The sequence below is a fragment of the Uloborus diversus genome, chromosome 10 (assembly GCF_026930045.1).
Source record: "Uloborus diversus isolate 005 chromosome 10, Udiv.v.3.1, whole genome shotgun sequence".
Lineage (NCBI taxonomy): Eukaryota > Metazoa > Arthropoda > Arachnida > Araneae > Uloboridae > Uloborus > Uloborus diversus.
The window spans coordinates 117,506,042-117,522,067 of NC_072740.1; the positions used below are offsets into that span (position 1 = coordinate 117,506,042).

The 16,026-nt window shown below is 30.3% G+C and overlaps 1 protein-coding gene across 3 annotated transcripts in view; it reads left to right on the plus strand.

The window, feature by feature from the left end:
• LOC129231232 (homeobox protein Hox-C4-like) overlaps positions 1–16,026 on the plus strand; it is a 160,803-nt gene that overhangs the window by 40,205 nt on the left and 104,572 nt on the right. For 2 of the 3 annotated variants that reach the window (XR_008581228.1, XM_054865496.1), the window contains exon 2: positions 1,956–1,985. The exons of the other annotated variant lie outside the window; for it this stretch is intronic. Coding sequence is in view for 1 of the 2 variants with exons in the window: in XM_054865496.1 (XP_054721471.1) it covers positions 1,956–1,985 (30 nt within the window). In the remaining variant the exon portion in view is untranslated. The remainder of the gene's footprint in view (positions 1–1,955; positions 1,986–16,026) is intronic. 3 annotated transcript variants of the gene reach the window in all.

The following is a 16,026-nucleotide window of genomic DNA, read 5'->3' on the forward strand; positions in this document are numbered from 1 at the left end:
TGAGGATAACTTGATACTGGCTTTTAATAAATAATATTCGCGCCAAAGTATAGGTATCAATATGTTAGAAGATGTTATAAGGTTTAGCACTTAAATATGCTGAAAAAGATCTCTTGTGAAAATAGTGTTTTGTCTTAAGTCAGTCTCAATTACATGACAGAGGGTGGAAGAGGGGACCACCTTGGAGGAAACCACCTTTGATGGAGGACACCCTTGAAAAATCGATCATTTCCCCCCACTTTGATTCTTTTTTTCTTTTTTTTTTTTTATCATTATCACAGTTCTTATTTTTTGGTATATGACATAAAGTACAACGCTTTCAATATGAAACTTTTTTGAATATTGATTAAGTTTATGGACTTAAGTTAATTTACAATTAATCCCGCAATGAATTAATGACATAAATGAGCAATGTATTGATGACAACTAGAGATTTAGTAGGGCGTTTTTCATGGCTCTAAAATGCTCCCTCGCGTTTTTTTAAGGAGTGAAATTCATTTTGGGGGTGTGAAATATTGGTCATTATCATGAATTGCCGTATACGAATTGAACTGATAATTATTATGAATCGCTTTCACTGAAACAGCTCACAACAATGAGGACCATTCATAAAAATAATAAATTTCACTTTAAAAAAAACTTATAAATGAAAGATAGTACAAAAAGATTTTTAAAATTTATGATATTTAACATTTTCAATCATAAAAAAATATGGACATTCAAATGTAGTATTCCCCCGCCCCCTATTTCCACGAGTGCTAAATTTTTCCATAAATTACAAGGCGTGAAAATATGACTGACTAAATTTTTGAGGCGTATTTCCGCTTATCAATGTTTGCAATAAGTTTGTAGAAGTATTAAAAATATCTCTGGTGACAACAAAAATTAATAGCAAAAATCCACGATGATGAGTTAGCTTGGACTAAAGAAACTAAATTTCATTGTAATCGGTTTCCTTTATTGACCAATGTCACTAACTGGGCATTATCTTTCGTTGCTTTGACCCATATCAAGTAATCCAATAGTCAACACATGTCGTCATAATCAAAACATATCTTAATAATAGACGTCACGTTTAAAAAAAAAGCCTCCCCCCCCCCTTGGGTTTTTTTTTTTTTTTTTTTGGTTTATAACTGCAATATTAGTGGTCAAACTAAAATTTCACATATCTTTTGAGTTGAATCGAAGCAGAGATGTAATTTAGATGTCGGATGGATGAAAATTTCTACTTTTTTCTGTAAGTAGCGAGTCCTTCAAATAACCAACCTAGGACGCGTACCGAGCAAGGTTTGAAGTCATTAAAAGCGTTTTCGTGCAGCATTTGACCTTGAATACTGGTCTCCGCTTTGCGATGAGGCCCTTTCCAGTGAGTAACGTTGAAGATTTTCAAGTTAGATAATAGATTTGACTTGCTTCGATAATATTTTCGGTTGCGTAAACAAAACTTCTGAATTTGAAATTAAATATCGTATTTATTCGGATTTAATGACGCGCATGTTATTCAAACACTGTTGAAGCTGCTGGTTCCATATGGCACTTCTTAGGGTGAAACGTTGTAGTATCAGTGGCACCCCTTATGACTGCTATTTGGCTCCCTATGTCACTCCATACGCACCCTTAACGGTGCCATTTGGATCCGTAAGGGACCCTAGGGTGTCGTTTGGCTCCTCTGGCACCTTTAAGAGTGCCATGGGTGGCAAAATGACACTCTTAAGGGGGTGCCTCTGGTTCTACACCGATACAATCTAAAAGATGCCATATGCAACCCACTGTTTTAACAGTGAATGATATCATTAAACCAATCATCAATGCTTTTCCCAACTTTGCATTAAAATTTCTTAAAAATGAATAGTTGGTTCTAAAACTTTAATTTGTAATTGTATGATTTATATTAATTTTTATGCTTAAAAATTTAAATTCTCTCATCTTACATTCTGTAATATTATCTTTTTCAGTTGTTCACGATAACCAACTTCTACAGTTAGGTATGATTATTTTCTTTAAACACATATCAGATTTTCTATTTTATAACTTATTTACAGTTTCTAAGATGTTTATAATTGTTTTATAAATCTTTTTTTCCTCTTACGTTAGTAACTAAATTTTAATTCTTTTTTCATTAAAGTTTCTGAAAACTTGCCTACTTTATTGTTTTGCAAAAAAAGAAAAAAAAGAAAAAAAAAGGCGCTTCAAATCTATCTTTTTACATCTTTGTAATTGTGAAATAAGTCTTGTAATTGCAAAATACATTACTTGTGAATTTTTTAAGCACCATAACGCATTATTGCAGGCAGTGAAACTGGATTTATAAACTTACTAAAAGTGTCTTAAGTAAAAAAAAAAATGAAGGAAATTTAAAATTGAATGAGATTGAAGTATTTTACAAAAATAATATCTATTGTAGTATGTATGTAAACATAATATGTTTCATAAATTTACAAGTAACTTTAAGAAAGTATCACTCACCGATCAGAATCAAACTTAGCACATCTCGATAGAATATATTAAAACACTCAACACGTAAAAAATAAGAAATAACAACGTCAAATAGCACAAATTGCAGTTTACTGCGGACACTTGCGTGTTTCGGCGTTACAAGGAATGCCTTTTTCAATGCAAAATAGCGAGCTTTTGGATGGAAAGACATCCGGTAAAAGCGGGATGCCTTTGTTACCGGAGGTTTTTGCATCTGAAAGCTCACTATTTTGCATTGACAAAGGCGTTCCTTGTAACGCCGAAACACGTGCCTGCAGTAAACTGCAATTTGTGCTATTTGACGTTGTTATTTCTTTCGTTTTACTTTTTCTGCGCAAAGGTATTTATTTAATTCACTGAACGCGTGTTTTTTTTTTTTTTTTTGTCGGCAATCAACACTTTTAACGAGGTAAAATTCACCCCTAAATATTGGATTGATGGGATAATAAAAGATGCGCTATATTGTTTTATTTTAAATTTTAATTACAAAACTTCAGGCAATGATTAAAAATTCGAAACAATTTTATTTTATAATGAGAAAAGAAACTGAAGTTGACGTGATTTAGGATTTTTCCGATTATTTTTTTCCATTCACTCAATCCCTATAAATAGTAATTTCGGAAAAATCCCAAAACACGTCAACTTTAGTTTTTCTTATTGTAATGTATATATATATATATATATATATATATATATATATATATATATATATATATATATGTGTGTGTGTGTGTGTATATATGTGTGTGTGTGTTCGGTTTTTTTAATAAAACAAAAGACAAAGGTTCAGTATTTTTATGTCTTCTATCAACATGCAAAGTTTTATTCCGATCGGTGAATGACTCTTGAGTAGGGTTGCTCGCTAGTGATTTGCAATTTGTCCTCCACTAATCCCGAACTAAAGAATAAAGATAAGTAGAAGTTACATAGCCAAACTAAAGTAGCTCAAAGAAATATTACTTATGAAAGAGAAATTCTCAGGTTTTTCATCCAAGAATCTGTCTCAAAGAGTGGGACTAAATACAAGTGTGAAAAATCATAATACATTGAAGCACCGTTTATACGTTTCGCTTTTATACGTTTTTAACAATTATACGTTTTTAAAATTGCCCCTTCAAAGTCACATATTAACCTATACCTATTATACGTTTTTTTCATTTGTACGTTTTTTCATACAGCCAGTCCCTTCAAAAACGTATAAACGGTGCTTCACTCTATTGCTTTCACGTTCAGGCGACGAGATTTGAAAAACGTTTTGTACTGGCGAAGTAAATCAGTTCTACCATTGTTTTCGCAATAAAAGCTTGTTTATTGTACCGTTTGACTTCAAAACGTTAAAACTCACTCTTAAACCGCGTTTCTGCCAGGTGACCGTTCAATTATTTATTGAAAAATAGCGCAAGTTAAAATATTTGGGAAGACTAAAAAACAAGACGATGCAAAGAATTTGGAGAGAAATGTAAAAGATTAAAAATCGGTGATTAAAAAGTTCATAATATAAAGTGCTAAAAATGAAAGAAATAGATTACTTGAAGTGAAAAAATAAGATGATTTTTTTTAAATAAAAATTAAATACATAACTTAATTAAATACTTAAATATATAACTCACTTGGATAAAACTTAATTAAAACAGTTTTCAATTGAGTTAGAAACTTCATTTCTTTTAATAGGGGTGAAGCAAAAGTTCAAAAAAAGTCCAGTTAAAATACTCTAAGATGAGTCTAACTATGAATTTGAATCAAGAACGCATTGCATGTAAAACTTGACCTGGATCTGGGCAAATCATATCTTACGCTGCCTCATTTTTAGTGAAAAATATTCTTCATTTATTTGTAATTCATTAACTTCCTTGATAGTTTTGCTCAAATATTTTATGGGAACTTGCCACTTTTTAGGACTCGAATTTGTTTACTCGTGTCACTTGTTATTTTGAAAATTTTATTGGCTCTATTCCTCTTCGTTAACGTTTTATCATCGTTTTGTAATTATTTTTTGATCTTATCAGTTAAGAATGCTATTTTGAAACTTGTTTTTAAGTAACGACAATATTGTTTTTTTTTCATTTCAACGAGAAACACAATTTATAACAGTATAACACTGTTGATCAAAAACTTTCTTTAAAAAAAAAAAAAAAAATTTTATATTTATTTATCACTATACCTTACATGTATTAATCTATCAATTTTTATCTAGCTACTTCTATCCCCCTATATCTAGCTATCCATTTATGCCTACCAAAACATATATCTATCTATAAATATCTAACTATACATATCTATCTCTGCATGGGTGCAAAAATAAATAACTCTCTCTGGGAAAAATTTCTAGATATACCACTGCTAGCAATAATATTTATAATTTTACTACCACCTTTGATTTAAATTAAATTATGACATTTGTATCATTTTAGTGAATTGCGCTCAAAAATGCGCTTACTTGAGACCGATTTACAACTTGCATTCTTTTGAATTTCTATAATTTTGTCACACATTGTCTGTCATCAAGAATCATGACACGGATGCTATAGTGTGGTTCTGTTAAGTTAAATTTTGACCTTGAAAATTTTTACTTCTTTTTGGGGAAAGTGTGATTGTAAGGAAGATATAATTTATTCTGTTTTCGTGTGATTGACGCTGAGTTGAGCTGGGTTACTTTCGTAGTTGTTCTGCGAAGGTATTCCGATACAATTGAGACGTTTATCTTTCTGTTGTTGGTTTAAAATATCTTCCTTTAATTAATATGTTCAGAAATTACCAATGAAAATGTAATGATTGCGGACAACTCCAGAAAATGAGCGCAATAAATTAACGTTGACGAATCTCTATGCATTTTCATAAGTGAATATTTCATTAAATTTACTGAATAATTTGAACAGGACAAAACTATTCATTAGAATTATATCTAACTATATTGTATGCGAAATAGAATCGGGTTTGAAGCGAAAACAAAATGAAAGCGTTCTGTTAAACCCCTTGCAACGGGTAAAAAAAGTGCGTTTGAGATTTTAATGCTCGCAATAAATCGATGTTATATTTATTATTGTAATTGTTATTATTATCATTATTATTATTTGCTTATAATAGTTTAACTGATGAATATTCTGATGGATAAAGAATAAATTAGCTCATTTGTACATAAAAAATATTGGTAAAATAAACATCGTTAAACAACCAAAAATTTACAAATGTTTGTGTTTGTTTAACGTTGTTGATTTTACAGTTAACCTGAAAGGATGTTAGATTGTTCAAAATCAGGCGAAATTCTAAATGATAGTAATATTCTATATTTTACATTAAATAGAAAAATTCTGTGGCACAACTTAAACCTTTTCTTGTTAGTGGCATAGCAAATATAGTGAAGCATCGTTTGTACTTTTTTTAAGGGACTGCATGATAAAAAAAGTATAAATGAAAAAACGTATAATGGGTAAAACTTAATATCTACTGGACCAATTTAACAAGCGTATAAATGATAGAAACGTAAAAAAGAGAAATGTATAAACGGTGCTTACTGTTTTATAAATGCAGCGGACTACTTGATTCGTGACATATACCTTTTAGTTTTTACTCGTAAACTAAAAATTGAGCTGTAGGATTTAACCAGAAAACAAATAACTCAAAAACAAATGTTAAAAACAAAAAAATAATTAAACAGAAATAAAAAATAAAAATAAAAAAACAATAAAATTTCACATGGTATGAAATCAAGATGAAACAATAAAAATAAGAACCTTGTAAATAGCTCAACAGTGCTTTCTGGGGAAAAAACGGAATCAAAACTTCTTACCAACTTCTTCCAGTAATAAATCTACACATTTATGTTGCAAAAGTTTATAATTACAACTAAATTTTTTTTTTACTAATAACAAACAGTACAAATGACAGTTTAAATTATGTTTCTTCTATTCGAAGTAATCTGAAATGAATGAAGATTAAACTTGAATATCTGACTTGCAGCTTTTTTTTTCTCCGAAAAACTGCTTTAAATGTCGTTCGCAATAAATAAATAAGAGTTCAACAGATTAATAAGATTAAGTTAATAAGCAATTAGAGAATGACAGTTGTCGCAAGTAAGTTATACATGTAAGATGATCAAAATGTAACCTTACATAGCTAAAAAGTTATACTGAAACTAAACAAATTTCATGTTTAGTTGACATCATACGAAACAGCTCAACCAGATGTTTGCTAAATTCCAACCTAATGCTCGTCAATGTTTATTTATTTATTTATTTATTTAATTAATTTATTTATTTATTTTTTTTTGCGCATTGCTGGCAAAAATAATAACATATATAGCTCTTGATCTGCTTTTTGAATGTAATTCTTTGGCTCAAATTGATCCAAATTTTGAATCCCCCATAATTGACAGCTGTGCAATAGCTTTGAATTAAAAAAGAGATTAAGAGTCTTTCTGAAGCGTCTTTAGTCAGTGTCAACTTGTTTGGTTTATTCTCAACGCCTTATATTTGACAGATGAATAACTAATTGCATGATAATCAATTTTAAATGGCAAAAGTAAGCTTGCGTTACTAATTAGCGCACTTTAAATATGAAAATGTCTTGATAGATATAGATTTTAAATGAAATTGATTACCTTGCTACGCCATTTTTGGGGCTAATCTTAAGTGCTACCACATTCGTGCTCAAAATTGACAGCACCTCTAACCAAATTAACCTACTTGTGTCACTTTCGCCTACGTTAACATGCTAATAAAAACTTTTGAATGTAAGCAATGTAAGTAAAAAGTTACAATTTGAAAGTATCTATAAACTTTTAGACTATCTTATTTTTCCCAGAATCAAATTCCACACAGCCAGCTCTTGACCCGCAAAGTTTGAAGCCATTTTTATGTCGTGCTTATTAATTCCTCATTAGCTTCAGAATACCTGCTCTTTGTCATCAATTTTCTCGACGTTTTGACCGGTTACGAACAAAATATACCTAATGCTGGACTGTATCAATAAAATGATAGGTATTTTTTTAACTGTGTTTAAAGTGTTATTAATGCAAGAATTAAAATGCAACGATCGGGTCCTAATTAAAGAATTAATTTCGTAATAAAACATCTCCTAAGGTGCTACTAGATTTTCATCTACAAAGCTTCTATATTTTCAAGTGAGAATGTAGTTTTGACTACAGATGATATATTTTAAAACTCTATCGAACGGATTAATCTTTCAATGGGGTTGGTTAATGATTGGTGCTAAACTCATGAACAAATTAGCAAGTTTATCTAAAAAATAACATAGTAAAGACACAATACTTTGGCATGTTTTCAATTAACAGAAGGAATAAAAACTAGTTATTTCTAATGTTTTACCTAATTGCAAAAATTCTTCTTCACCAATTTGCTCATTTTTATGTCGTGTTTATTAATTTCGCATTATCTCCAGATTACCTACTCATTGTCATCAATTGTCTCGACGGTTATGACCGGTTATGAACAAAATATATCTAATGCTGGACTTCATGAGTAAAATGACAGTTTCGTTTTTTTTTAATGAACTGTTGTTTAAACGGTTATTTAATGCAAAAATCGAAATTCAACGACCAGGTCCTAGTTAAAGAATTAATTTTGTAATGAAACATCTCCTGAGGTACATAATTTTCCTCACCTTTGTACTTTTGAATAAGGATAATATATTTTAAACCCCTTTCGAACGGATTAATCTTTCCGTGGCGATGGTTAATGATTGGGGCTAAACTCATGAACAAATTCGCAAGTTTATCTTTAAAAATAACACAGTAAAATGCATTACTTTGGCATGTTTTCAATTAACAGAAGGAATGAGAACTAGTTATTCATGGTCACGTTTTTACGCACCACACGATAACTGTTGCTGCATCTAAATAGTTGTTCAACTATCTTCACTTGATAAGTTTCTGACGTTTTCTAGTGGCAGGTCTCCTCCATCACTCCCGGAGTCTGTCATATGTGATACTCATCGCGAGCTGCGCAAATGTAATGACCTTTAATGTACAAGGAAAAATACATATCTAAGAAAGAAAAGCTTTAACTTGTTCACTGTTAGATGGATGAACGCAAACAAAATTGCTTGGTTCTTAATTTGGGGTGCACATCTCCTCGGACAGAGAAAAAGAGAAAATCAAATAACAGTTGATTGCATCCGTATGTTTGTTTTTTAAATTGAGTTTTCCTGCTTTAGAGATATTAATGAATACTAAACGCGCAAAAATCATTCCTATATCTGAATAGTATCTAAATCTTGTACACCAAACTTCCATCTGGATAATCATGAACAATTTTGCTGTACTCCTTCCATATATATGTCCTCTGTTAAAATAGTGTGGTGGTTTTTTTTTTCTTTTTTTAATACATGAACTCCTATTGTTTTCGTTTCTCTTGCTAACGTGTATTTGTGATAAAATAAAATTTAAATACGTGGAGGAATATTTCAAAGGAACTGTTTGCAGCAAGAGTCAACCTAAAATCAGCGTCAGAAATCAGTAATGTAGCTTAGCTTTTGAATGTGTTATTGTGACTGCTTTCTGTCTTAATGACTAAAAGGAATTATTTAATACACGTGATCTTCAATTTCTTAAGAGATACTTGTCTACAAATTATTATTTGAGGAGGCTAAATGATTATTATATTTTATTTTCAATAAATACAAGCTTCGTTTCAACGTTAACAGTTTCATTTCAACTGTATTTTAAAAACTAGTGCCATAAAAACAGCATTAACATCAATTCGTAACTGAAACAAGGCCTGAGGTATAACTTGTTAGCTGCTTATTGGCAGACTCTAACATTTATTTCAAATATATGTAATCTTAGCTTCAAAAATGTAGTAGAGGCGCTATTTTCTCCCACATCCAATGAAGTCTCAAAATAATAAGCAAAATGTAATGAACACTATACCACGCAAAACCGAGTTTATAGACCACCCCTTCAAAAATTAGCCTGAAACTTTCTCCAACGCGAAACAGCGCACTTTTTAAAGGAAGATTATTTAAATACACATAGATACACACACACAGTAATTCTCGCCTTTATACGAGTATTTGGATATTAAGGAATTCTTTAAAGTAAACTGTTATCCATTTAATGATTTTCAATTCACAAGTGATTTAAAACTCATCAAATGGAAGAAAATACAAAATAAGAAATAAATAAATAAATAACAAAACTTAAACTTATCGTGTTGACGAAAATTTTATTAACACTTAATAACTATTATTGTTTGATAGAGTTACCGTTAAATGTTTTTTTTTTTCTTTTTAAGAAAATACAGAAAATAATTGTGATATCGATAAATAAAAAGTGTATGAACATACGTCAAAATTTACTTTTAAGTATCTTTGAATGACATTGCTTTCATGAATACTAACTAAGAGATATTTTAAGTGCTACTTTATGATTTTTAATAGGAAATATATGCGGATATGCAGCTCTCTAATTAATTATGATGTTAGTTGAAATAAATTTACGTTTAACTCATTTTTATCTTCATATACTTTTATTTACCATTGCGCGTTGTACATATGTGATGAATAAAAATGAACATCAAATAATATTTTTCCTTTTTTTTTTAAATTTTGGTTATGATAAATGAAAAATTTAACGTTCATACAGCACAATTTTTCAGAAATATTGCATACGCTTATTCTGCAGCATAAGATTTAGGCAAAGCAAATATGTTTTAGACAAAGTAAAAGTGTTTTAGACAGTAAAACAAAGGGTTTTCAGAAAAAGCAAAAGCGTTTTAAAATAAACAAAACAGTTTTAGACAAAAAACTAAAGCGTTTTATGTAAAACAAAAGACATTCAGATAAAAACAAAAGCGTTTCAGGCAAAGCAAAAGTGTTTTAGGTAAACCAAAATATTTTTAGACCAAGCAAAAGAGTTTTAAACTAAATCTGGTGTCTTAGTATGGCAAAAAAAAAAAAAAGAAAAGGATTAACGTTAAAGCGAGTAATTATTTACTTGGGTATGTATTTTAAAATTATATTTGGTTGCGATTTTTAATTCCAACTAGCATTTTTTCCGCCTAAGCTATATTTTTCAAATACAACTCTATCATAAATCAGAGACTAAAGGTGAAATTCCTGGAGCTTTGACCCCTATAACGCCAATGGTGACTTCATACCTAAATATCTCGAAAACTTACATATGAACCTTCTGGTCGCCGTGATAAAGTGTTCCCCAGCTATTGAAATGTTTTATTCATTTACTCCTGGCACTCATAATGACATATAAGTCGGAACTTCTGGAACACGTGTCAGGACGCTGTTTTCCAAGGACAGGACACACTGGAATCTAAAACCGATAATTTGTCACGAGTTTCATTAATAACACAAAAGTTGGATTACACGTGAAAATTATATCATCTCCCTGAAAATAAGTTGCTCTGAACTAAAAATTCATTAATCCTTAGGAAACTAGCTCTAGAACCTCACTTAGTTACAATTTTTGCCAATTACAAACTTCTGGACGCATTATTTAGTATAGTTTTCAAAATAATTAGTTTCTTCTTGTTTATACTACGTGCATTGTAAACTAATACTTGGTCTTATGATCTCACCATTTTATCTGCTTTTCAAATTTCAGTTTAGCTTAGATTTAAAATATTTATGTAGTTTCAGTCTGATTGTTTTTCTCAAAACTGATATTATTAATAATTAAATATAATAACACATATACTAATATTTAACTTTTTTTTCCTCCTGTCTAAGCGTGTTCCGTAATATTTTTTTTTTTTTTTTTGTAGCTAAAGAGAACTTCGTTAGTTTATTAAATAAATGTTGATATAATATAAATGTTTCAGCTAGAAAAGTATGAAAAATATAGAACTTCGAAGAATAAAAGGTTACACAAGTACTTATTTCAAAAGGAGTAAGTGTTGTGACCTAAAAATAATTAATAATTCAAAATTTTGATTTAAAGATGAATTTACTTAATTTTTATAAATAAAAGCGAAGTAAATTAAAAACTAGCAACATTGAGTACAATGTAGCACAGATATCAAATATTCAATTTAATAATCACAATTTTATAGCATTGAACATCCGATTTGAAACGCTTTTAGGTATTTACTAATTTATATGTTTATTTCATGTGTCAAAAGTGTTTTTAAAAGTGTAATGTGCTAATATTACTGAAAAGAAAACTTAAATAACTTTTTGAATGAATGCGTCAATATAAAGAGCAAATAGGTAGCAATTCAAACAGGGATGCCCCGAACTAAATTTTTATGAGGAGGAGTTTGTTGAATAAAATTCCAATTTTACAGAAGGATAAAATACGGGATCATTAAATGCAACTTAAATATTCTTAAAAGAATCTCAGCGTTACCCTTTCTCCCCAAGTTTACCGAATCGTCAACAAAATTTTGCCGGATAAGGACATTTTTGGGAGGTCACAGTAACCTCCTATGACCTCCCATCGAGGGATGCCAAAATCTAAAATGTATAAAACTGAAAAAGTAATTTTATCAACGATTTCATTGCAATTTAGTTGTTAGAAGTAATATAATAGAAAAATATTTTCGCGCTTAACAAGATTAAATTTAAAAATTACCAAACTACCATAAAATTGCCGATAGTTTATAAACAAATGCTGTAAGCCAAATTTTTTGAAAATTAGATGCTTATATTATTTTAAAGAAAAGCGTATTTTACTCTTAAAAATTAAGAATAATTTATCGCGAGATATAATAAAACTATCAAAACACTGCATTCAGCTTTCGGAAGATTTATAGAAGTCATTTTTAAAATCCGTTAATTAAAAACGAATTTGCAACTATCTCGCTTTCATTTTAATAGCAAAGCTAGCATTTTCGAATGATAAAACGGGGACGGATATAAACTAACAGCCGTCAATGAAATCACATAGACTACAAAAATACATCCAACGTATCACAGTATCAAATAATATTATTAATCAAATAATATAATAATTTTTCAGCTGTCATTTGTACAAGTCATTAAAACATAAATTTCAAATATATCTTGCTTTTCCTGTAAAAGCAAAGCAAAACATCTTTGTAAGACTTTTTTTGGATAAACCATAGAAGAATATATTCTTCTTCGAATGAATTTTCTTGGTAAAACGGAAACGAATCTAAACTGACAGCAATCAATGAAATCGCATATACACAAATACATAAAATATAAAACTGTGTCAAAAAATATGATTATATATTGAGCAGTAACTTTTACGAGTCATTAAAACAGAAATTTCAAGTATCTCGTCGAATCTAACCAGGCGGCAATCGATAAAATCGCATAGCTACACACATAACGTAACACTGTATCAAATGTGCGTAAAAATAACGTCATCGAAGACCAAGTTGTGAATGAAGTTCATTTAACACCCCTCCCCACGGTAAAGTCACAGCTCATTCAGAAACGTTTTTTCACTCCCGATCCGGCGGCATTAGAATATAAGTTAAGGGAGTGAACAAGGGAACGATTGAGAGTGACTTAAGTGAGGTTAACTACACTTTAATGGGGGCCACGTGCAACTACGATAAATAGAGGCCATAATCATAAATTATATCTCGCTGGTCGACATACTTAAAGCATTTTCCAAATCGTTCCGTCGACTCATATTACTCAAGCAATAACAATAAATCAACTCGCTCTCTTCGGCGGTGTATGCTTCACATGTTTTCTTTACTACCAGCCTTACCCCTCCCTCAAAATCTTGCTTTCTTATCTCACTTTTTTGTACTTCCTATTTTTAATTTTTTTCTTGTTATGGTCGTGAGAACAAGGCTCTATATTGTGCAGTTGACAATCTAGGTGAATTGTCTCCCCCGTTCGGCTATTTTAAAGTGTTTAATATATATTTTTTTTTTATCTTCGGTCCTGCTGTTTTCACAGTTATTCTCCGCAACCTGTGGAGTTGTCAGCGGATTCGCTTTCCCCACTTTCGCTTTTATTTACTGCTGTTGGGAAGTTGGGTTCATTTGCTTCAACTGCTGCTACGATTTATGTAATGCCTTTGGACATGGAGATTTTATCTTCCTATGAGAGGGAAAAGCTTCTGTTGAGATCGTCTTTTTTATGATCATTGCCGCACTTGAGCATTAAGCTCACTGGCTTTCGTTTTGTTTCACGGGCTCCGTATGGAATCGAAACAACAACTGAAAACGTATTTAAAAAAAAATAAAAAAAATAAAAATACCCTCCCGCAAAATCTTGCTTTCTTACCTCACTTTTTTTTCATTCATATTTTTATTTATTTATTTATTTATTTTTTATTTTTTAAATTTATTTATTGTATTTTTGGTTTTATTTTTTAATGTTTTAATTTTAATTTATGTATTTATTCATTTTATTTATTTATTTATTTATTTATTTTATTTCATTTATTTATTTTTTATTTTTTTGTTATGGGAGCGAGAACAAGATTCTATGTTGTGCAGTTGACAATTTAGGTGAATTGTTTCCTCGTTCGGCTATTTTAAAGTATTTAAGTTTCTTTTTAATTCTAATTTTTTTTTTTATCTTCGGTCCTGTTGCTCTCACAATTTCATTTTCCGCAACCTGTAGAGTTGTCAACGAATTTGCTTTCCCCACCTTCGCTATTGGGAAGTTGGGTTCATTAGCTTAAACTGCTGCTACGATGTATGTAATGCCTTTGGACATGGAGATTTATGTTAAAATGAAAGGGAAAACCTTCTGTTGAGATCGCCTTTTTTTTTATGACCATTGCCGCACTTGAACATTATGCTCACTGGCTTTCGATTAGTTTCCCGGGCTCCGTATAGAATCAAAACAATTACTAAACACGTACTTTAAAATAATAATGAAATAATACTACCAGTCTTACCTTCCCTTAAAATCTTGCCTTCTTATCTCACTTTTTTGTACTTCTTATTTTTTTTTCTTGTTATAGTCGTAAGAACAAGGCTCTATATTGTGCGGTTGACAATCTAGGTGAATTGTCTCCCCGTTCTGCTATTTAAAAGAGTTTAAGTTTTTTTTTTTTTTTTTTTTTTTTTTTTTTTTTACGGCTTCGGTCTTGCTGTTTTAATTTTTATTCTCCTCAACCTGTGGAGTTGTCAGCGAATTCGCTTTCCCCACTTTCGCTTTTATTTACTGCTGTTGGAGAAGTTGGGTTCATTTGCTTCATCTACTGCTCCGAATTATGGACCTTTGGACATGGAGATTTTATGTTCCTATAAGAGGGAAAAGCTACTGTTGAAATCGTCTTTTTTATGATCACTACCGCACTTCTTTATTAAAAGCTCATTAGCTTTCGTCTAGTTACACTTGCTCCATATAGAATCGAAACGATAACTGAAAACATGCCGTAAGATACAGCCAAAATTCGTTAAAACGAAGACGGACGGAACTTTAAAATAAATTCGCCTGAACCGTTCTTTGTCTTATTCAAAAGACAATAAACTCCAAACTACAGGACGGAGATCGCAAATGTATTTTTTCTTAGTAGTTGTTAATTTTAAGCGTTTTTGATTTAATGAGGTTTGACTGTAATAATAAAATAATACTTAACCTTAAATTTGTTTCTTGACTTTTAAATGTCGTTAAAGCAAACACTTGTTGCTGGTATGTTGTATACTCAGTCTGAGATGCTCTACAATAATGGCATTAAAGTTATATTGAATTCTAAATCGTTTCAGAAAATGCTATCAAATTGATTATTAATATTATAAGCATTGTAACATCAGAAGGTTTTGTAGTCGGCTTTTGCTTAAAAAATTAAAAACTTACTTAACCTCAAAATCGACATTATTCATGACTTATCTATTATCCTGAAGTTTCGGTTAGGTTTTTAAAAATATTGATACACATTAAGGATTTCTTGACTTTTGACTATCGTTAAAACAGCGTCGATGTCTTTATTGCAGGTGTATTGCTTACTGACATAAAATCTCTTTTCAATTATGCTCAAGTACTTAAATTTTTCATGAAAAAATAAATCATGTTATTTGTTAGTTTTCAGCTTAATTAATTTTCAACACTTTCGTTATGGGTGTACATTTAGTTAGGTCTTAGGTGTAACCATCTTAGCATTTTTCCAGTTTATTTATGGAACAGAAATTTTGATTTAAACTTGATATGATCTTTAAACAATGAAAATTATTGGCGCAACTAAATTCAACTGTGTACCTAAATAGTTTTTATTATTATACTCTCCTCTTTCTTAGTAATGATGTGAAATCATCATTTTTCCTTTTTAACTATTACTCCTTTTATTTTCATTTTATTTTCTTTCATCTCAAGTAAATAATTGACTTTAAATCCTACACTGTTAAAATTTTTGCCAAGTGTTGTACCCATTTTGAGATAATACTCCTGATACAATTAAGTATATCGAAATATTACTCATATCGATATTCGGCATTTTGGTGTTTGCATAAAATATTATTTTCTGAAAATCTGGTTCTACCTTTTTTTCAATTCATTCCTAAAAGCAGTAGCCCCCCCCCCCCCTCCCTTTCCAGAAAGCAGTGCACCTCACTTCAAAACTTTTCAGTCTGTTTAAAAAAAGATCTTAACCATTTTTAATTTAATGTCTACTTTATATTATTGTTGTGTATTTATTACTTTGTG